Source organism: Nyctereutes procyonoides, unplaced genomic scaffold, assembly GCF_905146905.1.
Source record: "Nyctereutes procyonoides isolate TBG_1078 unplaced genomic scaffold, NYPRO_anot_genome, whole genome shotgun sequence".
Taxonomy (NCBI): Eukaryota; Metazoa; Chordata; class Mammalia; order Carnivora; family Canidae; genus Nyctereutes; species Nyctereutes procyonoides.
The window spans coordinates 42613413-42641078 of NW_026575043.1; the positions used below are offsets into that span (position 1 = coordinate 42613413).

At 53.5% G+C, this 27666-nt stretch overlaps 1 protein-coding gene across 3 annotated transcripts in view; it reads left to right on the forward strand.

Annotated features, from left to right (window-relative positions):
- TTC28 (tetratricopeptide repeat domain 28) overlaps positions 1–27666 on the forward strand; it is a 621782-nt gene that overhangs the window by 575829 nt on the left and 18287 nt on the right. For all 3 annotated transcript variants that reach the window (XM_055322350.1, XM_055322351.1, XM_055322352.1), the window contains 2 exons: positions 14404–14548; positions 25786–25965. In XM_055322350.1, coding sequence (XP_055178325.1) covers positions 14404–14548; positions 25786–25965 — 325 coding nt within the window. The remainder of the gene's footprint in view (positions 1–14403; positions 14549–25785; positions 25966–27666) is intronic.

Sequence of the window (27666 nt, forward strand, 5' to 3'; positions counted from 1 at the left end):
TGAGAGAGTGCCAGAGACAGGCCATGAGGCCTCCAGGGCCCACCTAATCATAGGCCTGCCAGCAGTCAGGAACCCCTCCTCCAGGGCTCTGGGCATACAGTAAGGAAGGGTCAAACCAGGTATGTTCATCATCCCCAGGTGGGAGGTGGTATGAATTTTGGATCATGAAGCTGCTCATTTTGGGAAAATGGCTTTTGTCCTTTAGATCTGTTTTGATATAGGTCCTGTGAGCACAATACTATGGATTAATTTGTTGGTTCATTTAAACAATGCAATCTCAGCAGAGGACTGGGCCAGCCTCAAGGCTGCGTGGGGAGCCTGAGCCTTGCTGCCCACTGCTCTGTGCTTAGCTCCTTCAGCAGTATCCACAGACACTTCCAATCCTCGTCTTCTAGAGGCTTCTGAGGGCAGACTGTATGAGGAAAACAGCCCGTGTTTCTTCAGCTTCAGCATAGCAAGCCCATAAGGCCTAGGACAGTGTGTCATGCTGAGTGCTCTCTGCTGCTTTCCTAATGAACCCAGAAAGGAGTTTCTGGCTTCCATCCAAGGGGAGCAGAGTTACAGAAGGGACCACAGAGGCAAAGGGTCCTTGTCAGCTAGAACACTGCAGGCCCTTGCAAACTTCCAGTCTAGCCTTGCATTTTAGGGCTGAGGGGCCCACGCAGGCCAAGGGCTGGAGACCCGCATAGGAGCAGGTGCCAAAGCTGATTTCAGGTCATGCCTCCCAGCTGCCCTCCCAGCCTGTGCCTTCCCACATCCCCTCTACCTTGAGGGCTGCCAAGTGTACTGCCCTGCCATGTCCTAGGATCCCAGGCCCCATCTCTGCCCCTTCCACACCCAGCAATCTCATCGAGGAGGTGAGCTGGTTTGCCACTGAACAGCAATGGCTAAGAAGTGACTTTTCTTCAGGCTCCTGATACTAAGGGCTTGCAGAGCACTCGTTCTCTGGAGCTGGCGAAGGTGAAGTGGAGGCAGCCATGTGTGTCAGGTCTGATGCACTGGAGCAGCACCGGCTCCCCTCCCCGGGGCTTTCCAGCAGGGTGATTCATGGATTCTTTGGCCTTTTTGTTCTGGGATGGTTTGCTGGACTGCTTTGGCAATGCGGCTGCCACAGCTTGTGCACGTCAAGTGAGACTTGGCATTGGAGTCTTCTCTCCTGCCGCTCCAGGACTTGCTCTTTATTCTGTTTTTGATTCTTAGGTCTCCACAACCACTAGTTTTCCTTTTGCCTATACATGTTGGTGGAAAACACGTTTACATGAGCACAGGACAGGTGCCACTAATGAGATAAAACAAGGATTCTGCTCTTTTTTAGCACCTTGACCCTGGTGCAGGCCCATATGACAGAGCAGCAGCCCTCAGAGAGGCCTCTGCCCTGCATCCTGCAGAATGCATCAAAGTTGTTCTGGGGGCTAGAAGGCCAGTGTCCATGGTGTGTGTGTGTGTGTGTGTGTGTGTGTGTGTGTGTGTGCATGCACACAGCTGAACCTGGGGGCAGTCATATCATAATTGCTACAAGAAAGAGGAAGAAGAACAGGACAGCTTTTGACTGCATTCTGGATTCAGGGTTCCAGGGTGGCGCTATGGCATTGATGGTGTGCCCATCCAGGATCGGTTAGGACCAGTATCCCAAAGAAATGTTGATTTCTGTTGCTACCACTGGCACAATACACATGTTAGGTCTTTATTTTTCCATACTTATGGCTATGTGTGTGACAAGGTGTGCAGAGGGCCTTCCCTGTTGTCCAGAAGTGGGTGGCCAGAGCCTAAACAGAAGACAAAGAAGTATTGTGTCCACTTTCTAAAGAGAGGTGCCACAAAGGGCCATAGCCCTCCCTCAGGTCTCTGTAACCTCTAGCTAGCACCCCAGCCACACACCTGCCACCTCTAAAAGAAGACTGTTGGGGAAATCGGCAAGTAAGACACCTGGACCTGGTGGGAGTCCTCCAAGAGAATTCCCCACAAAGGCTGAGGTCCTGCAAGAAGAGAGGAGAGATGTTATCATCCCATTGAAACCAGCCTCCTATGACCGTGGGGCAGGTGGAGGGGAGCCTCAAGGAGGGCCCAGCGAGGGTGGGTGGGCCACAGTATGGTCTGTGCATCCATATCTAGTGTGGTTCCAGCATAGGCCTTTCCAGATGGTTGCATCACAGGGGCTCAGCCATTTGCTGCTTCCCCACCGAAGAGGCTGCTTCCTGGGCAGATGTACCTTAGCAATGAGAGTTCTGGGATGTGCAGGATGTGGTAGGGCTGGAAGGGTGCCCCCCAGATCTGGTTGTCCTGTGTTGGGACAGGAGCAGGGCCCTCAGAGTACTTGGTCATGTGTCCCTCCAGGGAGTCACGTGATTCCTCTACCACCCACCCTCAACCCCAGAGACTCAGGCCTAGGCCGTGGGGAGGAGGAGTGTTCCAGAGCCCGCCCTGCCCTCCAAATCCATGACCAAAAGCTTGGCCTGCCGGGGAGGCAAGATGGGATGAGGGGTACACTGCAGAAGAAACTGGAGACCCTTTCTGCCCTAGATTCCTAGAGGCACGGGGAAGAGCAGTGACTAGAGAGAAATAAAGCTGACTCCATAAGGTCAGCCCGGTCAGTCTGCCGGAAATCATGCAAACCTGTGTCCATGTCTGCATTTGTATCATGCATGTGTCTGCACAGACACATGATTGTGGTTCTTTATAAACGTTCATATTGCACCTGCCTCCGGCACTTCCTGGAAGCAGACTGCAGCAATGCCACAGACGTCTGCAGTAGACTGGGGGGCCCTACACAGACGGTGTGGCTATCCCTGTGTTCTGTATGTCTAGGCATTTTTCTGTGGTGTGGCACATAGTGGGGGGTAGGTTTGGGCTCTGGGGCCAGGCGCACCTGGATTTGGGACCTCTCATTAGTGGGTGACCTTGAGCCTTTTGTTTTTTCATTTGGAAAATGAGGATAATAATAGAAGTTGTTATGAGGATGCCATCAATGTGGTGATGGATAAACAGTGTAGTAAGCAGTTTCCCCACCTGGGCTTGAAGTTTCATTTCATTTCTTTTCTTTTCTCTTTTTTTCTTTTCTTTTCCTTTTCTTTTTAAGATTTGTTTATTTGAGAGACAGAGTGCAAGTGGTGGGAGGAGCAGAGGGAAAGGAGGAGAATCCTCAAGCAGAGTTCCCACTGTGTGTAGAGCCCAATGCAAGGCTTGATCCCAGGACCCTGAGATCATGACTTGAGCCAAAATCAAGAGTCAGGCGCTCAACCAACTCAGCCAGCCAGGTTCCCCTGGGTCTGAGACTTCTATGGCTCTGAAAGCCATTTTTGTGTGTGGTGAGGTAGGGGAGGGTATCTCTACCCTAGAACCTGATTGGATAGTTTGATGCTTCCTCACCTTACAGCCTCTCTCTGGCTACCAAATACCAGAGAGATTTGAATAAATGCAGAATAGTAACCCGACTAAATGTCTGTAACGGCCATGGCCCTGCCCTTGAGCCTCAAGGTTTCACACTCAGCTTCTGGCTGGTGTCCTACCAGCCTTGTCCTCTGTTCTTTGGTAGTGGCTCTCTGGCTCTGGGCCAGGACTATGTCCTCTCCTTTTGGCACCAACAAGAAAGGTGGAGTAGTCTCCCCAACCCTGACCCAGGCCAGCTCACTTGTTCCCCCCACACAGTGGCAATTCTGGGCGGGGGCCTTCCTGCCCACTGCTGTTCCTTCCAGGTGGATCCAGTCACCAGGCCTTAGGCGGGAGCCCCTGTCTCAGCATCCAACTGATCAGTAGGCACAAGCCAACAAGCCTGTCCTCAGGGGCCCTTCCTGTCCCAATGTACTGCCTCAAGGCATCTGCCAGGTTGGCCACTTGTGTGCTACCTGCCCCCTCCAGTCTGTGCTTCTCTGTGGGCAGCACAAATCCAAATGAGGTGCAGATGTGACATTAGGAAGGCTCTATCAAAAGTCACTTTAAGATCCTGTCTGTTGAGCAGTGACAAGTTTATTTGGAATGCACAGGATTCCTGACATGTTACCCCTAACTATCAAGCTTACCAATATATATTATAAGGTACCATTTAATTTATAATGTTTTCTTTACCACTTTTTTATTCACTTTCTTGTTCCAGAACTTATTTAGGATGGTTTACCAAAACATACAGATGCCAAAGATCATAGAAACAAGAAATAAATGGATGAGAAAGTCAAGATAGAAAGAAAATAAAGGTAGAAGAGAGGGAGTAAAACTTATATACGGAACATGTGCCAATAAGCACCAGCCACAGCAGAGAGGTCAGCCGAGACCCAGACTTACTGACTCACAGTCCACCTTTTAGCAGAGTCATCAGGTGCTTCACACAGAAATGCTGCTTCACCTTTGCCTGAAGCCCACATCCAGTGCAGCGCCTAATGGACACTGAGGCTGAGGCTGAGCCTGACCAGCGGCTCTTCCTGCATTCCCCATAACCGCCAGGCCACCTCCACCCGCAGTGATCTCTCTTCCCAAATGCAAGTCACTGCCAAGACCTGCCAGGTCAAACCTGTAACATTTATGGGCTCCATCCCTGTCTATTCCCACTGCCACGACCCTTCCTGGCGACTCACTGTCCCCCTGACATGGCCATTTAATGTGATCCTAGGAGCACGCTTGGCAAGGTCATCGATGTTCAGCAGGGTTAGTGGCTCCAGTCTCCCATCTTATCAGCACAGAGCAGGACTTGGCCCCCCACTGGCTGAGCCTGCATCACCCATGCTGCTGTCCTCACCACCCACCCAGCCTGCAGGCCACTGGTCTCCGCTATCCTGCACTGGCTGGAGCATAATTCTGATCACCTTCTCACTTGGGGTCCCAGGGAACAAGTTGAAATGGCAGAGCTTGGTGTTTGAGTCCCCACGGCCTGGCTCTGCCACTCTTCCCACTTCCGATTGCATTCTCCTTTACCCTCTGTCCTATCCAGAAGGGACCCTAGACCTGCCCTTGCCTACCTCAGAGCCTCGGCTTGGGCGGGACATAGCCAGGGAGCACTTTCCTCTGGGGTGCTATCTCCAGCGGCCCCATTCACAAATCCATGGTGTATTGCCCTAAGTAGGATACTTTTCTCCTCTGAAATTCCCTGGCACTCTGTCAAGAAGGGAGCCATTGCCTTTCACCTTGCATTTTATTTATTTTATTTTATTTTTTCACCTTGCATTTTAGTTAACATGTCCATGCCCGGTCATGTCCCAGGCTGTACCCTCCTCCAAGGCTGTACCACATCTGATTTCTTTCTGTATCCCCCAGGGTGCCTTGTTACATGCCTTGCGTTAAGTGGGTGCAGGTACTTACTTGTTCATTAGTGAAGGAAGGGAGGAAGGAAGGCAGGGAGGGAGGGAGGCAGGCAGGCCGGTCAGGACTGAGATAGACATTAACTAATAACAATGGCAGTGATGATGATGATGATGATCGTGGTGAATGTCTATTGATTACTTACCAAGAACCCAGCAGTGTGCTAAGTGCTTTACATGTATTATTTTAGCCAATCCCTACAAAAGACATGAGGGGAACAGTTGTAACCCTCTCTTAAGGACAAGGGCCCTGAGGCTCAGAGAAATTAAATTAGTTGCTCAGGGTGACACAGCTAGTAAGTGACAGAGCCAGCATTAGGATCCAGATCTGCCAGTCTCCAAAGACAGTGCTCTGGCCTTCAGATCCCCACCCATCTAACACCCCTGCCAAATGATCATAGCCTTTGCTTAAACTCCTCCAGTGACAGGGAGCTCACTTCCTCCTGAGTTGGTGCTTTCCGTCTTTGGACAACACTAGGACAGCTCTGGAGGTTCTTTATGAGCCAGTAGGTGAGACCCTATAGGTTTGTTGGGTACAAGGGAGGCAGACATGTTTGACTCAAATTGTGTATAGGTGCAAGGCCCTCTGGAAAGGGTTTTCCTATGTTGCTGGACAAGCATTAGCTAGACAGGCCACCACACACAGGATCATCTCTCCTTCTCTCCACCCCTGAGTACATGATAAGCCTGTCCCCCACTGATAGCCTGGCTTGGGGCATCTGTCCCAACTCCTGAGTGGTCAGGAAGTAAAGCCTATGCAAGGCTGGCCTGGGCATCAGCTTTTCCCAAGGCAGCAATCTGCAGGTTTGGCGGTAGAGCCTCATGCACATTACAGCAAAGAGCCAATGGCCACAGCAAAGTGCCCCAAGTGGGCAGAGGCTGTGACTCCTCTTGGTAGAAGTTTGTGCCACAGCCCCTCACCTGGGCCTGAACATGCTGACGAACGGACCATTGTGGGAGAGCCCAAGAGCAAGAGGAGAGAGGCCACGTGCTGCCCTAGGCTGGTCCTCAAGCAAAAGGGAGCCAGCATTCCTGGAAAAGTAGGGGTCCCTGCCCGAGCCCACCCAACCTCATGGCTCTTCTCCTGAGGAGGGAGCCAGAGCAGCAAGCCAGGCACTTGGTAATTAAGGAGGTGAGCAGGCAGCAAGCGCCGACAGCTTATTGAATAAGTACTTAAAATGCATTTGACAGCTTTCCTCTCCCAGAGGAGACAACCCTTCGTGGAAGGATGTTCAGCAGAGAGTCACTGAATGGTATCAGAGTCCTTTTTAAATTGAATTGAGGCATCTCTGGCTACTTGAATATAATGGATTTGGCAATTAATTTTTTCACTGGTACCTTAAACCCTGGGTGCTTGCTTAGAGCTCAGGCCAGCCCGGATCCCTCAGAAGATTCAGTTCACAACTCCGAGCCCTGGAGGGCATTTTGAGGCATGCAGGGCTGAGAGCAGGGAGGAAGGAGCGCCCTGTTGGGGGCTCACCCAAGAACAGAGTTCGGCTCTGAGGAGGAAGACCCTGCTGACCAAGGTGGAGAGGTTCTCAGGGCCCGGGAGGAGCAGAGGCAGGACTCCCTCAGGACTAGGACCGGTGGCCTGGCTTACCTCTGTGGCTGTGAGCACACACAGTAAGCTGCCCGGACTGGCCATTAGAAAGTGAAAATGTCTGATAAAGACGTTCTGAGAAGGTGAGGAGCCTTATGCCTGAGCTGCATGGGAAATACGGATGGAAAAGGCAGCCACATTTAGAGGAAGCTCCCTGCTCAGGGAGCAGCTGCCTCCCTCCTCCCTGCCCCCAGCATGGCCTTGACCAGGAGGCAAAGTCCTGCTCACAGAGAGGCGGCGCTCTGGAAACTGGCGCTCTGTGCGGTGTCTGCCGTGCTGGGGGAGAGGGTGCATTCCAGATGAGGGTTTTGGGGCCAGAGATCAAAACAGCTCTAGGCCTCGGGCTCCCAGAGAACACAGGCCCCCCAGGCTGCAGGCTTCCTGTTGCCTGACTGTACCCAGGAGCAGAGGTCTGCCCTGACCTCGTGGCCTTAGGCAAGGAGCTTAATCCGGGGTCTCCATGTGCCCCTCTGTAACTGTAGAGGGGCTGGGCAGGCGAGGTGAGGATTCCCGTGACCTACACACCTCACAGCCTGACTCTAGCCCACCCCGGAAGATGTCCACATTGGTTAGTCCCCTACTCCCTCCTCTTCCCTCTCCCTTCTGTTCTAAAGATGTCATGGCTGAGTGTGCCCTGGGTGAGTGCCCCCGGCTCAGCTTACTCCACAGCCCCAAGCCCAGAGAGACAGGGAGACCCCGAGTGCCTGGGGGAGGAACTGAAAGCTCCAAGGCTCTCACTCCAAGGCTGCCTCAGGCCTTACTTGGTCCTCAGGAGATTGTAAGCTCAGTCACCCCAGGTCGGTGGCGGGGGAGGGGGCACTCAGTAAGCACATGCTGCCTGAAGGGCTGAACAGTCATTTTCCTTGGTACCTGAGGAGCAGAGCCTCAGCAAAGCTAGTTCCTCCTTCCATCAGATTTGCCCCTTTGTGTTTTCATGCAACGGCACCTTTCCTAGCTGCTCCCCTGTGCTCTGCAGGAGCTCCTGCCTCCTCCTCAGATCAGGGAGCCCTGTTCACAGTGTACCAGGGCCTGCCCTTGAAGGGCTGCTTGCCTCTGGGTCCAGGTGTGCGTCAGGGAGAGCCACAGCCAGCCTGTTCGTATGAAGCTCTGGTTTCTCCCAGGACTTCGGCTGCACTGGGCTCTGGGTCACTGGTTCCTCTCTCTGTGCTGCAGAGACAGATGGGATCGAATCTCCCGGCCGTTCCTGGAGTTGTCAAGTTTGAGCAGGGTGGGGCCCCTTTTAGTCTCTCCCGAGGGAGAGTCGGACCCCTGCCCCCTCTATCCACATGCTCCTTCTGCTCCATCTTTGGATATGAAAGCATGAGAAGCCAGTGTGTATGTGGTTCGGTTGGGTGCTTAGTGCTCAGCTGTGTGCACAGTGACCTAGGTCCCCTCCTCCAGGAGCCCGGGTGGGAGGGGCGACTGGCTTGGTGCCCACTCCGGGCTCTGTTCTGATGGGGACTTCTAGTCATGCAGCACCCCCCTTCCCCCCGGGGCAGGGCTGGTTCCCACCTGGCAGGCACACACACCAGCCCACACTGAGCCACAGCCCGGGCTGTGCCAGTATCTGGGAGCCCGAGCAAGTCCAAGCACACATCTGCAGGCCCGTCCCAGTTATAAATCGCCCTGCTTGGGGAATAGATCTCTTCATCCCTGAAGGGAGATTCATGAGCACCCCGTGCCGCCCAGGCCGCCTGGTGTTTGTCATCATTCCAGAGACATAAACTACACCCCAGTGCCCCTGCCCTCCTCGGTAGCGCTTCACACATCATCTCCAGCTCTGCATTCTGTACGTGCAGGGGCCAGGCCGCTTCCGCCTTCCCTGCGGGCCTCCCTTCTCCCTGGGTCCCGGGCTTGCTCCCTTTCCTTTTCCCACTACCACACAGACAGCCGTGCAGTGGAGAAAACGAATACTTCTCCAGAAGCAAATTAATAAAAATCATCTGAGGAATGAGCTAATAAAGACGGTGTGGTGTGAGAAAATCTCTTTGCGGAGAGCTAGGCTGTCTATTAGCCCCACGGGGTCCCTGGCGATAAATGGGCAGGCCTCGAGGAAAGGAGGCCAGTGCCACCTGCTGGAGCTTTGCGGTGGTGCAGCTGCGAATCCTGGCCGCCTGGTTGCGCCCAGGAAGCTGGAAGCAGAGCAGCTCCCGGGAGAGGCTGCCTACTGTCAGCTCCGCCTGTGTGGACCCAGCAGCGGGGAGGGCGGGACCCAGCAGCGGAGGGCGGCGTCGGAGGCAAGTGCCGGTGGCTCCGTGTGTCCTGAAGCCCGGGAGGAGCACGAAGCCCCCTCCCTCCCCTGCCAGGTGGGAGGCCTGCCTGGCTCCTGCTCTGCTCTTTGGCCTGTAGGGATCTCTTCCTCTCTTGGAGCCTTAGTTTCTTACCTGAAAAGGAGAAACAACCAGGCGTCTTAGGCCCCTGAGAGAGGGCGTGGATGAGGCAGGCCTGGCAGGGGCCCAGATGTGCCCCTCCTGTGGCTCACACTCCTGCCACGTGGGAAGCTTCTGCACCTCCGTCAGTGCTCCCATTCTGAGAAGTGGCAGGCAGCTTTGTCTTAGAGTCAGATTTCTGAGGCAGAAAGAAGTCAGTCAGGCTGAAAGGTCCTGCAGAAGGCAGAGCAGCACAGTCACCAGATTCCCACCTTGGAGGCCCTCCAGCCCACTCCATGGCCATTCCTTCACAGTGTGTTGGCTGCACCAGGAAGGAGACAGGTGTGCCTGCCAGGAGGACTGTAGGAGGCTCCTCATCCCACACACCTGTTCACGCCCACCTCCCACTGCCAGCAGGGGCTAAGAGCCTGGGAGATCTGCTGCCATTTGGCCGGGACTCTGATCCTCTCCATGGGGCATGCATCCATAGTGCTCACTGTCCAGGGCAGATGGCAGCGCTTGAAAGCTGTGCTCACACGGGGTGAACACAGGGAGGGCTGCCGAGCTTCAGGCTCCGGGGGCTGGACCAGTGTCTCACTCAGCGCAGGGATCCAAAGAGTTTCAGTGGATTCCTAGAGTGAGTCGAGTTTTAATTTATTAAAACTAGAAGATACCGGGTGCCTTGGTGGTTCAATTGGTTAAGCAGCTACCTTCAGCTCAGGTCACGATCCCAGGGTCCTGGGATTGAGCCCTACATTGGGTTCTGTGCTCAGCTGGGAGTCTGCTTGAGGATTTTCTCTCTCTCTCCCTATGCCTCTCCCTCTGCTCTCTCTCTCTCTCTCAAATAAATAAAATCTTTAAAAAAAAAAAAAACCAAACTAGAAAAGATCTGCAAGGACATTAATCCAACCCTTTCATTTTACAAGCGAGGAGAAGACAGTAGAAGAATGACCTGCTTGCCAGAGTCCCACGGTCAGTAGGTGACAGGCAGCCAGTCCACTGCTGTGGATAAGAATTCCAGGCTCAGGGCTAAGGAGCCAACTGCTTGGCTGTTTTGAATTACTGAAAATATCTTTATGCAGATGTCTAGGCAAATGTACCCCATAAATAGCTGTGGTAAAAACAGAAGCAACACATGAAAGGGAGCTTGTTGATTGCAGTCTGCACAGGGCAGCGGTGGCACCTAATGACTGGGGAAGTGAGGAAACCAGCAGCCACCACCACCGGGACCAGGAGCCTGGCCCGAGACCCTCCCCCAACCTGTACCTCAGGAGGGCGCTGGGGTCCAAGGGACGCTCAGTCCCTCCTGGCCTTAGTTTGTCATGCTCCAGTTCTCTCCTGGGAGCCACTGCTGGGTCATGGGAGCCTGCCACACAGGGGGCTTGGGTGCCAGCAATGGATGATGCCTCTCACTCAGGGAAAGACAGCTGAACGGATTTACTGTGACTTCAAATTATGGTTTCAGGTTTGTTTGTTTTTAAATATGAACTGAGTGTTTTGTGGGCTTTTTTTTTTTTTTTTACTTCGAAAATGGTATCTCTAGGGATAGATGCCTGCCACTGAATAGAAACACAGATCAGAGGCTTGATCTCTGGAGCTTCCTGCCTGACAGTGTAGGAAGCCATGTGTCCAGGTCCAGGCTAGGCTGGTTGGGGTCAGGGCCCAGAAGCTCCAGAGATGGTTTTTCTGTGGCCTGCCAGAGCTCGCAAGGGACTAGAGTAAGAGTCAGCACTCACATGGCATTCAGGGGCAGAAATCAGCAAGTATCAATGATGTACGGGTGGGCTTGACAGCCTGGGGGAGAACACGACAAAGTTAGGTGCCACAGGTTCGAACATGGGGCCTCTCCCCTGGTGGGTTTATGTGACCTGGGGGGCCCAGGTCCTGGTTACTGAAGTCTGTACTACCTGGAAACAAGAGAGAGTGTCCCAGGAAACCTCCTTAGAGCAAACAGGTGCTTCGATTGACTGTATTTACCAACCCTGGTCAAAATCATCTGATTGGTTCTGCATCAAGCTGGCCAGGGGTCAGAGTAGGGTGTCACATGGCTTTGCAGACCAGCCCTGGAGACCAGGTGGCAAGTTCTCAGGAAAGGGTATAGGTTGCAGATGGCCCTCCTCTGATCATGTCAGGGAAGGAATTAGCCTGGGGGAGGAGCTTCGTGATCAGGCAAGTGTGATGCTTATGGAGGTGTGCGGCCTCCCCACAGCACCATCCCACAGCCCCAGGCACTCTGGTCCCTCTCTTCAGCATCTGTGCCTTTACCCACACTGTTCCCTCAGCGTGGAAAGCCCTTCTCTACCTTGTCCACAGGCAGGCTCACTCGGATGATGGTGCCCACATCCAATGGCCCTCTTCCAGAAAGCTGTCCCTTGGCTCTGCCTTACCGGCAGTTGGTCAGTGTCTTGTGACTTAGTGTCCCTGACCTCTGCTGGAGCTGTCCCCTGTCCTCGCAGCCCATACAAAGACCCCACAGGCCTGCCCCAGCATAGGCAGGGGCACTGTGGAATAGGTTAGTGTTGTTGGTTCCTTTACATGCCTCTGGCACTTCATATGTTTCAGTAAAAAGACACCGTGGCCATCTGCACTTGCACTCTGAAATCCCAGCCTGTGGCCTACCCTCCTGTCCAGGCCCTTGTCTTACTCACTGTCCCATCAGCTGAGACTCCCCACGACCTTCGGTGCTGGATGTTTTGCAGCCATTTCTCTAATCCTGACACTTTGTGCCTCTGGACAGCATTTCCCCTTTGTGCCCACTCAGAAAGCAAGACCTAGAGCCCCAGGCTGGGATTTGCACCCAGCATGCCTCCCGTATACCTCCCCAGCTCCCTAACTCCTTCCAGACATGTTCCTTCCCAGGCGCTTCCTTGGCCACTTCCAGAAACCACATTTCTGCGCCTCACCCTGCAAACGGTGTGCCCTGCGCAGGCCTTCGGGGTGACCCCACCTGATGTCCTGTGCCCCAAGGACTCCACTCAGCCAGGAGGAATCAGATTGGCCCTAAGCTCTTACAGTAAGTGGTATCTTTGAGTCAACTGGAAGGACTCCACCACGCAGCTTGGATTATACTGGTTTCCTGCGACCCCAGAGGGGGGCTCATGGGGATATTCTAGAGCTGGGGTCTTTTTCTCTAGAAGAAGCTTTTTAGTTCAGAGCCTTGGGATTTGTGGAATGCCCCATGAATCACGGGGAGCACCTGAGGCCACAGTGTTGTCTGGGGATATGGTACTCCCTGGGGATGCCTGCAGCTGGAGTCATCACACTCAGGTGCCTCCCATGGGGTTACGAGCCCCCCGTCCAGGCAGACACCTGTCCTGCTGCCCCGATGACGATACGGGCTCCCGGGGCTGTGGTCTCTGCTGAGAATGCGAACACACGTGGGCTCGTGACAGGCACTCTGAGCATTGCCAGAGCATCTCCTCTGGAGGGAGCATCTGCCCCCACCCCCCTTTCAGGGGACTGCTGCTCTTTGCAGTGTAGTCTGTGGAATTATGTGAGTCTCTGCGTGTCACTCCAGGCTTATCTGTGCTTCGCTGGCTCTGATGGCAGAGACACGCCGTGGCCCCAGTCGCTTGTAATGACATGTTTCCTGAGCGAGCAAGACAGAGGGGCAGACGCAAGCAGGCTCCCAGGCCTCCAAGCCCTGTGCTCTTCCTTCTCGTGCAGGGGCTGGGGGCTGCCGAGGGCGCTCACAGCTTGGCTCCACACAGCCCTGGAATGTAGGTCAAGTGGGACATTTCTGAGAACACTGATAGAGTGGGGGGAAGCCAGGGGGTAGAAACTATACCTGGAAAACACAAATGGATCTTTCACATTGTTTCTTTAGACTGTCGTGGATCCTGGCCAGGCCCAGGAGGGAAAACTGCCTTCTGGCCTTTTCTCAGGAAATGCTCAAGCTGCCACTACCAGCAGCCCAGAGTATTTACCAAATCTTCGAGGTGCATCTCGTATGAGACCTGGTCTTTCCCCATAAGCGTCCTTGAGTACGTAGCCGAAACTCCAAGAATGTGCATAGTGTCTAAATCAAGGTTAAGAGACCACTGACTGTCCAGCAGCGATGCAGAGAACGTTCCCAGAGGCTGCGCTGAGACCATACCAGCCGGTTGTGGGCAGGTTCAGAGGGAAGTGTGGGGGGTGGCCTGGTGCCTTCAGTGGAAGTGGGCATGTTTCCTGCCTGCTGCATCTTCTGCCCACCTGTGCTGTGTGCCCTCTGCAGGCCCCCAGGGCAGACAGCAGTGCCTGCGGCAGGGAGGCAGTGCTCAGGAAACATTCTTCTTTTTTTCTCTTCTTTTTTTAAAGATTTTATTTACTTACTTATTTTAGGGAGAGCGAGCAGGAGGAGGGGCAGAGGGAGAAGGAGATTCCCAAGCAGATTCGTCCTGAGTGGGGAGCCCAATTCTGGGCTGGATCCCATGACCTGAGCTGAAACCAAGCTCAACTGACTGAGCCATCCCAGCACCCCAGGAAACACTTTCTAAGGGAATGAATGTTCGTGTCCTGCATTAGGAGTGTGAAATTTGGGGTCGGATCAAGAATGCCATCTGTGCTAATAAAACTGCCTGGCAACACTGAAGCATAAGCTACAATGCAAAGCAGAAGTCTCAGGCACACTTGAGCGGGTCCCCCAGACAGGGGCTGCCGGGCCAGGAGTCCTGCGGGGCCTTGTACCGTGCCGAGGCTCAGATAGTTGCCTGGTGGCTGACCTGAGCCCTGGGTTGGGGCCAGCACACTCCTTGTCTTGCCCGTGGCTCCTGCCCAGAGATTAATTGGCCTTGGGACACTGTCCTCCCCATCAGCTTGGTGGCTGCTGCTGATTCTAATGGTCCTCACGTTTGCCTGCACACAATCACTTCACACAAGGATGTAATTAAATCCTCTGAACAGCACTTTGGGACATTTGATTATGCAGAAAAACTCCATAGAAATGTAAGCTGTTGTGTGCAGCTGGTTTACCCTGCGGTTTCTGTCAGTGCTTCCTGTTCTGTGACAATTACCTGAAAGGAAGGTGAAGCAGGCGAAGCCAGAAGGGAGGCCGGGCTGGGCCCTGCTGTGTAGCCCCTGAGCTGCCCCTTCAGGACTCCACAGGGAGCAGCACCCCCTGCCTGCCCCGCGTGTGCCCTGCTTACTCCCTTGGCCCTTCTCTCCCCAGGAGCTGCCAAAGCATGACGAGCTTGGTCAGCAACACCATGTCGCCGATCAAGGACGGGACCTCCTCTCTCCCCAGGAGGCAGAGCTCCTTCGCCAGGCCCCCACTCCGTGCTCTATATGACCTGCTCATAGCGCCCATGGAAGGGGTAAGTGCCCCCTGGGGCCCAGAGGCTTCTAGGCGTCAGGACACATTGTTTACTGCTCAGTGCCCACATGTGCCCCTTAGATACAAAATGGGCTCCTGAGACAACCAGGGGTTTTCCAGAACACACATCTCTCTCCAACTTCTCTGTGTTTGGAAGCACATTTTTGGTTGGCTTCTGGTTAATGGGTGATGCCCTGGGCTCAGCTGTCGGGTTCAAGCCCTAGCTCTGTTCCTTTCCAGCCAGGCAGGTCTGGCCTCAGCTGCATCAGGTACACTATGAAGTGATGCCCTCCTCCCATCTTCTCATCAGTCTTTGAGGCCTAGGGAAGCATGAGGTTGTGCCCATCTCAATGGGAACCATGCCATCTATGTGGGCCAAGAGCATATGGCAAGGGGGATGCGCCCATGACTCTGCTTTGCCCTGCTGGGAAGCCTTCCCCATCTCCTGCCTCTCATTTGAGGGTCTTGCCTGAGCAGCTCACACCAGGGCTGTGCTTTCTGCTGAGAACAGATCCCTCAGCCTCTGCCACTGTCAGGAGCCACTGACTCTATCACAGAGCCTGGCATCAAAGACATCCTTTCACTTGGTATTTCTCGAGAAGGTTGAGAACAGCTCCTGATGGGTTTCTGTGGCTCTGGACTTTGTACATCATTCTTTTCTCCGGGTATCGCTCCCTAACTGGGTGGGGGAGACCAAAGGGCTCAGGGATCATTTATGAATCTGTCAGATTCCTTTACATATAACTGTGTATTAGTCATCTCTGGCCAGTGTACTATGAACTGGGTGGTTTGGACAACTGCTGTTTATTTCTCTTGGTTCTGCAGACTTGAGGTCCCAGGTGAGGGTGCCAGCATGTTCACATTTTTGCTGAAGACCCTCTTTCTGGCTATAGACAGCCCCCTTCTCACTGTGTCCTCACATGGTGGCTCTGGTCTCTTCCTCTTGTAAGAGCATTAACCCCATTATGGGGGTACTGTCCTTGTGACTTCATCTAAAGCAAATTATTTCCCAAAGGCCCCACCCCCAAATACCATCCTACTGGGGATTAGGGCTTCAACATATAGATTTGGAGGGATACCAGCATTTAGTCCATAACAGACCCCAAGGAAAGCCCAAGGTGCCTGCACTCATGGAGGCCTGGCTCTCAGAAAGGGAGGGCGTGATTGACGGGCCTAGGAGAGCAGACTGTAGGCCTGCATATCCTAGCGACTGTCTGCAGCCAGGTGGGAGTTTTGTCTTGCAGACATTCAGGTTGCCCCTCAGCAGCTCACTCTTCAGCTTCAGCCAGCTGGCAGAGGTGAAATGTGTCCTCAGGAAACCCCTCCTTGACAGCATTTCCCTGCCTGGCCAGCCAAGGACGTGTGCCAGCTTGCCCAGTATGTTTTAGGAGGCTGCATGCCTGCTAGGGCCCTCCAGACTTCTCTCGCTCAGGGAGCCAGGGGTGGTGGGAAGCCCAGAGCTTCGAGGGCTGGCAGTCTAGACTCACATCTGACACTGACCTTCCCCGGCTGGGTGACCTTAGCCAAGCTGTTTCTCGTCCTTGTTAAGAAGTGAGACCATGCCACAGAGTGTGTCAGGTCCGAGCAGGGCTGGGCTCAGAGGAGTGGGAGGAGCTTACAGGACAGCAGTAGCAGGAGGACTCCTGGAGAGAGGTGGCTGCTGTGCCATATAGCTGCCCCTCCTGGCACCCCAGGGCCTCTGGTCCCACCAGCACAGAGGCCCAGTCCTGTCTTCTCCTTCCCTGCAATGCACTGGGCTGCCCTGTCCTTTGTAGGACTGTTGTCCCCTTGGTGTCCTCTTTTTAATGAAGGGCCAAGACTTCAGAGAGCATCCAGCTCAGAGCATCTCAGATGCCATGCTTAGCGTGATTTGTGTGCCGTATCCCAGGGAAGAAATATACACCTATACCCTTAGGCTGATTTGTCATCAAATGGTCGTGCAGACCATTTCGGTGACTTAACTACCACCCCTGCTCGCCCTGAGCTCTACATTTTGCACTAATCCCCTGGATCCTCTGAAAGCTATTCAGACCTTCCATTCTTTCACTTGCTTGGGCCTCCTGAGGCCCTTTGCACTCCCCCTTTTGTGTCTAGGTCCCAGATTACTTGATCCATGAATATGGAATGGGCTGGTGGGGATGGTGAGGAGAGGCAGGGAGCAGAGGGCAAAGCTGGAGCCTGGGGCTGTGACCAAGCGTGTACTTGGATACTCAGGTCATCTGGAGCTGGCAAGCACCTCACCTCGTTCTGGCCCAGGTTGAATGTCCCCTCCTCTTAGAAGCCTTTCTTGTCCTCTTCTTCCATCAGCCTGCAGGCTTCATCCCCCTCCCTGCCACTGGTCCCATAATTACCCCATGTCTTTCATGGTACCCAATACCTCACTGGACTCAGAACTTCACTCTTGGCCTTTTCCCCCTTGCTCCCTCCCTGAAGGCAAGGATGGTGCCTCATCTCTGTGTCCCCAGCAGCTGGCATGGGGCCTGGTACATGCTGACACTTGGTCAAGTTTATGGAATGGTATGTGGTTCAAAGCTGTATTTGTTTTTTGCATGTAGTCTGGGATACAAAGCAGAAGACCCAAGGCACAAATCAGCCTGTGGACTTTGTGTGGCCGCTCTGTGTGGCACTTAGAAGCTTTCTCCGAGGCTAGGAGGCAGAAGAAAGGGGCTGGGCCTGCTCTTGCACAGCTTGGAATCCAGTGAGCCCCCAACCCTGCCAAGCAGCATGGTACCAGGATTCTGGCTTATTTCAGGGTAGGATCATGAGTCACCCAACATGTCTGCAGGGGACCCACACATGCCCCATTGAGTCAGGGGAAGGTGGTTACTGGGAAGGGGCTGTGCGCCTGAGGCAGAAATCCTCTAAGGTGTGAGCGGCCCGAAGAGGAAGGGGGAAGAGAGGCCATGCTTCCCCCCAGGAGAGAAGCTGCAGCAGCTTGAGTCATCCTTCTCAGGGATTCTACAAGTTTGGAAAATCTGCACTGTTTTTTTCTCCCTGAGAACTTTCCCCTGTGATTTAAACAATACAAATGTGGAAGGTCAGTTAGTTCATGCACAGTTCTAACCCTCCACAAGTTAGAACAGTGCATGAAACCAGCCTTCGTAACGTTACCTGTCCAAGGCAGGGGAAGCCCGGTCACAAGGCTGCTGTGTTGCTTGGGACCTACACTATAGGAACAGATGGGACGGAAGTGCCCCCCCCCCCTGCCCACCGCACCGCACGCCCACCTGCAGGGATGTGGTCTCATCTTGAAGTGAGGCATTTAGTTCAAAAGCATCTCCTTGGTTCCTGATAGTTAAACTATTTTCTTGTATGACTGAGGTGTTCGAATACTGTTAAGGAATGTGGCTGCCTCATAAGAGACCCAGACTGAAACCTTTCAAGGGCCATTAAATGGTCAGCAAAAGAGTTTGTCCTTGGGTAGCTGAAGTGATCCGTTATGTTCTGATAAAAGCACTTCACTGAAAAGTTCTATCCATTCATTCAACAAGCACTTGTTGACGCGTGTTGGGTACACACCATCCTGGACACGGAGGAGGTGGCAAAGAGGGTGGCCCCCTCAAGACTGGCATACTTGGGGTTGGCAGCCCCACTGCCAGCCTGTCTAATTGATTACTGAGTGAGACATCTGTAGTGATATTCAAATGAGGACAGACGTCACCCAAGGACGGCAAGCATTTCCACAACTGATTAGGGCAAGGAATAATGGAGGCAATAAGCTGCCCAAAGCTGTAAAACTGGCAGTGAGAGTGCTCAGACTGATGAGTGGCCTCCTCATGGGAGGTCTGATGCTCCCAGACCGTGCTCAGGTCGGGTGGGCTGCAAGGAGCGCCTCCTCAGCCAGGCTGCCTGGGTGGAGAAGGAGGAGGAGGAGGAGGAGGAGGAGGAGGAGGAGGAGGAGGAGGAGGAAGAGGAAGCCCAGGCCTTCCTCCCTCATCCCAAGGCCAGCACACCAAGCTCCAGCGGCCACTAGAGGGCGACACGACACCATCTGCCTGCCTGCCCGCCTGCTCCCAGCGCCATCAGCTGCCCGGAAGAGCCAGACCCTTTTCCACATTTTCAATGAAAATACAAATCAAAACCAAAAGTCCAACCTTATGAATCACTGACACTTCAAGACTAAGATGATTAGCCTCTTCACATAGGGCCTATAATCATTTGAACAACTGCCTCTGCATAGCCCCAGTCATTTGGCTAAGGGATTGGGTCAGACAGTATGAAAAGTGGAACAGAATAATATTTTACTGTAGGCTTGCACCAGTATTTGATTTAATTTGGCTTAAGGGAAACACTGCTGTGGCTCTTTCCTGGAAGCACGCTGTCCTTTGCTGTCAGGATGGGGCGAGTGTGTTCAGCTGTCTTTGAGGAGGGCCCAGCTACATCTGCACATGACCCATCATCAGACATTAAGTCAAATCCTGCTGATACCCACAGAAAATGTCACCAAAGAAAAGTTGCCAGGGTTTCGTGTGAAAGGGACTGGGACCTTATATTGTGTCCCTGGCATTCATTTTTAGTCAAACAAGAGTAAAGGACAGTAAAACCATGCCTCTGGGCCCTGCCTGTGGTGAAATGACAGACCCAGACCAGCTTTGTCTTGCAGCAGGGTCGTGTAAGAAGTTCGTGCCAACAGCTGTGTTCCATGAGACGCATCGGATGTGGCGAGGCCCCCAAGGCTGCTCTAGGGGAAGCCGCTTGCTAACTCTGGTCCCAGATCACCCCCACAGTTTGCAGACAGGGCTTCACTCAAATCCAGAAGCTGCTCTGATCAAGGAGCCAGATGTAGCGTAGGAAATTGCCTGGGATTTGGGTGAATCATTCTTCAAAGGTCCAGATTGGGGGGCCTTTCAGGACCCCTGGAGTTTAGACTTATTCTAGTTGACTAGTCCCATCTTTATATATATATATATATATATATATATATATATATATATTTACTCATGAGAGAGAGAGAGAAAGAGGGAGGGAGGCAGAGACAGAGGGAAAAGAAGGCTTTCCACAGAACAGGGAGTCTGATATGGGACTGGATCCCAGGACCCCAGGATCATGACCTGAGTGGAAGGCAGATGCTTACCTGACTGAACCATCCAGGCGCCCTCTAGTCCCATCTTTACCATTATTTTCATTTATTGAAATTCCCTGTTTCCTATATTTGCAGTATAAAGCTGTAGTTGTAGGATAGGCAGCAAGAGTGAACGACCTTGATCAGAAGGAAAAGTATTCCTCCCCCACCTCTGTGCTTGATGAGGGAGGCTGCCTGTTTATGTGGACTTGCCTATCACAGGGCCCCCAGAAATGTACTTGACACCTGCTATTCAGGTTGGTTGGGCTGGTATGCTGGGGCTCTGGGGATTTGCCCCGACCTCTCATCTAAGCATGTAAGGCAGAGGCAGAGCTCAGCTCTGACCAAGTCATGCCCTTAATTTCTTGCAAAATCCAGTAGCCTGGGAAACCAGCTCACCCCAGAACAGATGCTCCAGCAGATAAGACTGCCCACTTAGGGGTCTAAACAGATTCAGGGTTTGGAGATGGCCAGGGAATATTGGTCCCCAGAAATAAACAGACCTCCACTCCTGACCATGGAACGGGGGATGAGGCCCCCTCAAGACTGGCATACTTGGGGTTGGCAGCCCCACTGCCAGCCTGTCTAATTGATTACTGAGTGAGACATCTGTAGTGATATTCAAATGAGGACAGACATCACCCAAGGACGGCAAGCATTTCCACAACTGATTAGGGCAAGGAATAATGGAGGCAATAAGCTGCCCAAAGCTGTAAAACTGGCAGTGAGAGTGCTCAGACTGATGAGTAGCCTCCTGGGAGGTGAGTGTCCCCACCTGGGTCAGTGCTGTTGGGTTCTGGCTCTGCTACAGTTGGTGTTCAGCAGTGGCTATCTCAGCCCCACATGGGCAGATCCCACCCCTGAAGGTCAGATGCTCGTTTTTCCCGGGTCAGCAGAGAACAAGAGGGCCACTCTTGCACAGAGGCCCCCACCCCCCCAGCATGGGCAGACCCTCTGGCTCTGGCTGTCCATTGGTCATGTTTCCCCAATGTCCAAGTCCCAAACCCCACCCTTCACTGTTTCTTCAGGCAAACCAATGGTTTGTTGTTGGGATGACCAAAGAATATATTCAGGTGGGTTGACTTTGACTCTTGCATTTCTGGTTGCATTACAGCATCTACAGTCTTTGTAGATTTCAGTCATGCTTTGAGGGTTATTTCCAATAGTTAGATGATATTTGCTGAAACCATCTACATCCAACTACAATGCCAAAATTTCCCAGAAACATCACAGAAAAGACTTCTCTACCTTAAAAAGTTCTGTATGATCAGTTCACTCGATCAAAAATACGAGTCAGGAAAAAATCCCAAAATTTGTCCTATGATTTTGAATCAGGAAAAGATCCCAGATTCCTGCCAGTTCTTGCTTCTGGGATCCTTGTTATAGACAGTAGAGTCCATTTTATTCCAAATCGAATCTGCTAGAAAGTCACAGACCCAGGAGTTTTTTTTCCCTCCCCCAACCCCAGGGATGTTTATTCCTCTGGCCTGTGATGCTGTGACATTCTGAGCAGCTTCACGTGTCCTCTAGCGAAAAGGAAGCTCCCTGCATGTAGAGGGTGCACGCTGATCCTTTGAACCCTGGTGACCTTTGTGGCACACATAGCTCTTAAACCAGAAGTCAGGGCACCTGCAATATCACATTTAATATCAGCGCTTCTGAACAAATCAGGGCCGCTGGTCACCATGAGTGTGTATAGGAGATCCCTACTGAAAAAATGGCGATCAGATCAGAAGTCACCACCAGCCATACATTCAGGATCTGTGGCGGTTGCCTGGGAGACTGCAGATTTGGAAATTGGATTTCAGGGTTACTGTTTGGTGGCAGACTTCAGAGGTGTCAGGTGCCACAGGCACTCAGTAAATAGCTGGTAGATGATGGTGATGGTGCCATGAGGACGAGAATAATGGTAGTGAGGTTGGTCTCTCAGTGTCCCTGGGTTAAGGTTTGGAACTGGATGTTCCAGAGGTGCCACTTACATGTTTAGCCACGTGAATGTTTATAAGCACAAGAGGGAAAGGGAATGAGTTATGCAAGAAAAAAAAACAGTGTGATTGACCCTTGAACAACACGGGTCATATGTAATGTGGGGCGACAACCTTCTGTGCAATGAAATATCCAAATGTAACTTCTGACTCTCTCAAAACTTAAGTACTAATAGCCTACTATTAACTCAGAAGGGCTCATAAATAACAAGGAGTTGATTAACATGTTTTTAAGTTACCTATATGATATACTGTAATCCTATAGTAAAGAAGCTAGAGAAAAGAAGGTATATTAAGAAAATCATCAGGAAGAAAAAAATGCCTTTACAGTCTTGTCCTATGTTTGCTGGAAAAAACCCACATATATGTGGGTCCACGCCATTCAAACCCATGCGGTTTAAGGGTCAACTATAAAAATTATAGGGCCTATGCTCACCTTACTTCAAGAATCTGCAGACAGTTATGAATTCACATTTGACTAGTGTGTCCTGAGTGCCCACCAGGTGCCAGGTACCACACCTCCACAGCCGGCTGTGACCCACAGGCCTGTGAGGTGATGGATGTACACACTATCTTGTGGGCTCAGTCAGGGGATAGAAACTGGATTAGCCAGAGGACATTTAATAGATTTATTCCATGTGGCAAAAGAGTTCAGTTAGCTATAGGGACACTATCTAGTTTTCTCGGGCTGAGGGAGTTGACCCAAAGAAAGGTTGGGCACCGAGAAAGCTGTGTGGTTCAGCCCATGGTATAGCAGAGACAGTCACTGGTTTGGCCAGGCTGGAGCTGGTCCCAGGTTGCTGGCAAGCAAAGGCTACTCTCTGCATGGGGGCAGGAGAGCAGCCAATCAGCTTCGGGCAGCAAGGGTGGCAGTGAGAGTCCAGGCGCCTGCTGGGGCAGGAGGCCTGCAGGGTGTGCAGGTTCCATGGGTCCTGGTTGTCCTGTAGCAAGGGCTGCGGGAAGGTTATCCCGCACATGATAGATGGACACATTCTGGGCTTTGCTGCATGTCTCCAAACACACGCTGCTGACCTGGGCCAGCAGGAGAGCCCCCACTTGGCATTGCTCGTCTGCGCCCTCCAGCAAGGAAGCTCAGCATCGAGCTCCCTACAGGAGACCCAGCTGCAGGGACCAACAAGTCACCGGGCAAGTGTTGATGGGGCATTGGGAGCTGCGAGTCTATAAAGTGACAACAGTCGCCCACACCCACCTGCGGGTGCCCGCTGCCCACCCCATCTAAGGGAACAGCCCTCCCTCTCTGCAAATTCTGGGCCTGGCCTGTGTCCACTCATTGCCAGACTTCCCTGCTGGGGCACTCAGTCTCCCCTTTTCCATCCTAGGCCTGGAATGCACTGGGATGAGCAGGGTCACTGGGGGAGTAGACAGATTTTAGCACCTCCCCTTCTGTGTTGGTCTACTTTAAAAGATCCGTTTCTAGAAACGTCAGAGGTCAGAAAGTCTGAGTCTTTGCTGGAATTTGTTGGACTCTGTTAGTTGCTGATATGGGGCTGATGCTGAGGAGCCCTTTTATCTCTCAAACCCAGGATTTAAGAAGCTAGCAGATCCCCTTTCTAGACTGAGATACAGAGGCACGGAGAAGCCTTCCCCTGCATTGTCTCTCCTTTTCTATCTAATAGATGATATGTAATTTGGATACAGACATCACTTATTTTCCGTTTTCAAGTTCACATTGGATTATACCTAATCTTTTAGTGCAAGGGCAATGCCCGTGTATCCTGGGGACCGAATTCAGAAGACAGTTTCCAGGGCATCTTTTCTGACACATTTGATCCGTTTCCCGCCGTCTTGTAACTGGAGCTGTCAGTCTGCCGTGAGGCCTGTCTGCCTGCAAGCCGGGCTGCTGACACTTGCCTCGTTCCATGCTACCCGGATACTGGTCCCATCTGGGGCCCTCGCCCAGGGCTCTGCGTGGGTGCCAGCTCAGAACCAGCCACGAGTCACCAGACCTATGAAGTGGGGTATGCAGCTCATTCAGGGAAAACTCTCCCCATCTCCAGGCTAGAATTCCAGAGACTTCCCTCTCCTCACCATTGAGGTCACTCTTCACCAAGTCCTGGCAAGTCCCCCGTCCCCTTCTCCTTGTCTGAGTGACCGCACAGAGCCCATCTCCCGTGATACAATCTACCTCTGAACACTTCATTGGAGGTTGGTGAGCAGAGAGTGCATAGCAGGTGCTTCCAGCCTGTGAGAGCCACTTTCCTGTCTGACCTTGGGTGGGTCCTTCTGCAGTCTGGCTTCCGTGTCTCTCCCCAGCCTTGTTCTCTGTTTACCCTATGGGCCTCATCTGCCCAGGCCAGGCCTGCCCCTGTCCTCACAAGCCAGGGCAGCCCCTTGGCAGGGCCCATCATCACATCCTAGGTAGGTGCTCCCACCCTCTGAGGGTGCCATTTTGGACTTCTGTGGTGATGCCATACTTAATACTTTCTGACTCACTAATGGGTTCCTGTATACATTTGATTTTCCTGAGTGCATTGTTGTAACCTTGCAAGCAGGGACTGACTCCAAAGCTTCTCTGGCTTCCCCATGGTCCACAGTAGGCATAAGATGGACCCTGCATAGCTGACAGAGAAGCCCAAGCCGGGTGAAGGAGTAGGGCCAACAGTAGGGCCATGCCACACTTACTACCACTCCTAGAGGTCAGGATCCCTAGTCATAGAGGACACCCGCACTGCCTTCAGGGACCTGACCTTGCCCGTCTTTAGGCTAATGCCCCAGATCAGGTCTCGCTGGTGGAGTTTGCAGAGTCCCTACAAAAACACCTCTCTAACAGCTCCAAGTTACATCCCTAACCTGCCCAGCCCTCCTCTGTTCATCTTTAATTCATGCATATGGGTGCTGCTGTGCCTGGGGACTTGCCTAAGAGTGGTGTTGTCCCAGGGAAATCAGTGACCTATGCGATGACACCTGACAGGGACTGATTGGGGTTTGGGCCCTGGGTACAGGAGTCCAGGGAGGGTCTACGAGGGTGGGGCCGGCATCTTGTCCAACAAATGCCTGGTGACCCTGGGTCAGCTGAGGATGGGTCCTGAGTTGCACATGGGGCAGGGGGCCTGAGCCCCCACATTGCCCACATGTTGGGCAGGAGGGCCCCTGCTGAGCCGTGAGTGGCTGTCACTGTTATGGCAGCTGACCCATCAGTGAGGTCAGGGCACCGTCGCCCGGCTCCTCCAGCCCACCTTCCAGGTCTTGGCATGCTGCAGCCACGGATAAGCAGCTTCCCAGGGCCAGGAGGGGGCCTCAGTGTGACCAGGTTGAGCCCAGCAGGCCCAGGAGCTGACAGCAGGCTCCTAGCCCTCCTCACCTCCCCGTGCCAATCCAGAAATTCATCACAAGCAGTGTGACACACCCTCTTCCTTGATCCTGGGTTGTACGGTGATTCTTTTACCCCTTCTGGGGAAATAGCTCTTAAGCAAACAACGAGCAAATTGGCCTGAGAGTGTTTATCTCTGCTTTCTTTAGATGCATCTAGAATTTTAAAAAGAGAAAAAGCCACAGGGGGTTTGCACACACTGAATAGCCCGCCAGGCAGTGTCACTTTGGGTTAGCTGAGTGACTGCTGCCAGCCTCAGCGCAGCACCCACAGCAGCACGTCAGACGGATTAGGCCTGCACATTCACTCCCGTGGAGCGCAGTGGCACCCAGGCGGCCAGCGGGGGTGAGGGAGACAGGAGCCCGTGTGACTATCCCCAGAGCCAGGGCTGGGCCAGGAGCCAGGCGCCCAGTGCTCTCAGGTGGTCCTCTCCCCCAGCAAGTTCCGGGGGGCGTTCCTTGTGCAGCAGCAGCTCCTTGATCTCTGTTCACGTGCAGTGGGTCCAGTCTGGGTGTCACAGTGTCATGGGCTCTTATGACAGGAGTCACACCTGCACTGCTCTTAGCGTTTCTGGGCCAATGTAGCATCCCGTGGCCTGGCCCTCAGGGCTACACCCTGACTCCCAGGGCTCTTTCTGGGATAGACCACGGGGCCGGTCCTTGTCTTGTGGGGCATCCCCTCCTTGACAGGTGGCCGGGTCGCTCACCTTGCCGTGCAGATTCAAAGAGGCCGGGCCCTGCCCTCCTCCTGGGGCAGGGCCCATGAGACGGACAGCAGCCCCCACTCGGTGATGCTCCCGTGGGCCCCTGGCACCCGGCGCGAGGCTCGGCAGCGACTCAGGTGCCCGTGCTTCCCTGCAGGGCCTGATGCACTCCAGCGGCCCCGTGGGCCGGCACCGGCAGCTGGTCCTGGTTCTGGAGGGGGAGCTCTACCTCATTCCTTTCGCCCTCCTGAAGGGAAGCTCCTCCAACGAGTACCTGTACGAGCGCTTCGCCCTCATCGCCGTCCCCTCCATCCGCTCCCTGGGCCCACAGTCCAAGGTAAGCCTCGCTGGGGCTGCGGGTGCCCCGCTGTGGGCCCCAGAGCCGGCCTTCCCGGCCAGCCTTCACAGTGTGCATTCCGTAGTTGGCGGCCAGGGAGGCTGCCCTTGGGAGTCCATATGTGCAAGAAGGTAGGTGGCGGGCGGCCCTCCTGCCCCGACTGTTCTGTGCTATCCCAGGAAGCCACGACGTGTCATTTCTCTGAAAATGTCTTTGCCGTGACAACAGGGTTGTGAACCACTCAGAGGGCTGGGTTGGGCTCGAGGCGGGGCTGAGTATCTGAGGAAGCTGGTTTCCCCTGGCGCACCCTGACCTCGAGCTGACCACCGACGGGGCGCGAGTCTGCCCACAGCGGAGGTGCCGCAGGCAGGGATGGAGGACAAATATGATTACTGTCCAGTGGAAGAGGGTCCCACAGGCCAGCGAAAGAACTGAACACAAACGAGGTGGCTTTCAGGAGACAGACAGGATTTGAGTCTCATTCAGTAAAAGTCAGTCTGGGCAGAAATGTCTGTGAAAATCAAGGAGGCGACAGTGGGCCGTCCACAGAGTCAGAGGTCCCACCCCGCAGCCACCCTTGGCCTGCGTACCCGGTTACCCGGTTAGAGAGCCTTCCAGCCAGCCCTGATCCCCTTCCCCTTCTCCAAACTCTTTCAGACCCTCCTGGCCCCCAGCCCCCGGGCCTGCACTGCGGCTACCCCACCTGCCCCAGCTGGCTGGCTCAACCTTCAAGCTTGAGCTGCTCTCAGAGCCCGCAGATCACCAGGCAGAGCTGGGTCAGACAGGGCTCCTCCCAGTGGGAGAAAGTGGCTCGTTTAGGAACCCAAACCCTGGGCCCTGGGTGTGGGCGGCCCCCACGGGACCTGCCGTGGCCTCTGTTGACCTCGGTCAATGACATGGTTCAAACCAGGTCAACTTCTGCCTCACAAGGTTTCAGAAATCTTTGTTTTGACTGTTTCCTGTTGCTGGGTTGTAACTTTCTTGTGGAACAGGATCAAAGTGAAAGAAATGATCTTCCCTGAGTTTTTTGAGTGTCCGTGGCTGACTATGAATCCCAGTTGCAAAGTGAGCCGGCCTCTTGGGACATGTCCTGCCCAGAGCACCCTGGCAGTCAGAGATGGCCCGCGCTAGGAGAGCTTCGTGGTGATGACACTGCAAGCTGGCTGCTTGCCAGGCTAGCCAGGGTCTCCTGACAGACGCCCAACAGGTGCTTCTCATACCCAGAGTTTGAGGCATCACCAAGTAGAGCCACCAGAAAGTTATTGTGAAATAATGTGATACTTAGATGTTTCCCCAAAAGCCGAAAGGCATCGTTGGGGGAAAATCAGAACTTTGCTGGACTTCTCTATGCTGATTTTATGACTTCTCTATGCTGATGATTTTATTTGCAGCACGTAAAGCAGATGACAACTATCATCTTTTCAGTACGTTGTGCCTGTTCAGGGCTTAGGCTAGCCCTGTCTCCACTGAGAGTGACTTGGCCTTTTGTCACCCTCAGAGCCCTGACTCATTGGAAGTGGGTCTCCCCCTGTTTGGGGGCCCACAGCGCAGTCTGTGGGAGCAAGACGCGTGGGGCAGGCCTCCTGCTACAGCGCCTCCAAGAGGGGCCCTTCCTAAGATCCAGTCCTGATTTTCAAGAGCTTACATAGTAGCAGGTGTGATGCTCAGGAGGACGAGCAGCTGGGTCAAAATGGTGTTGAA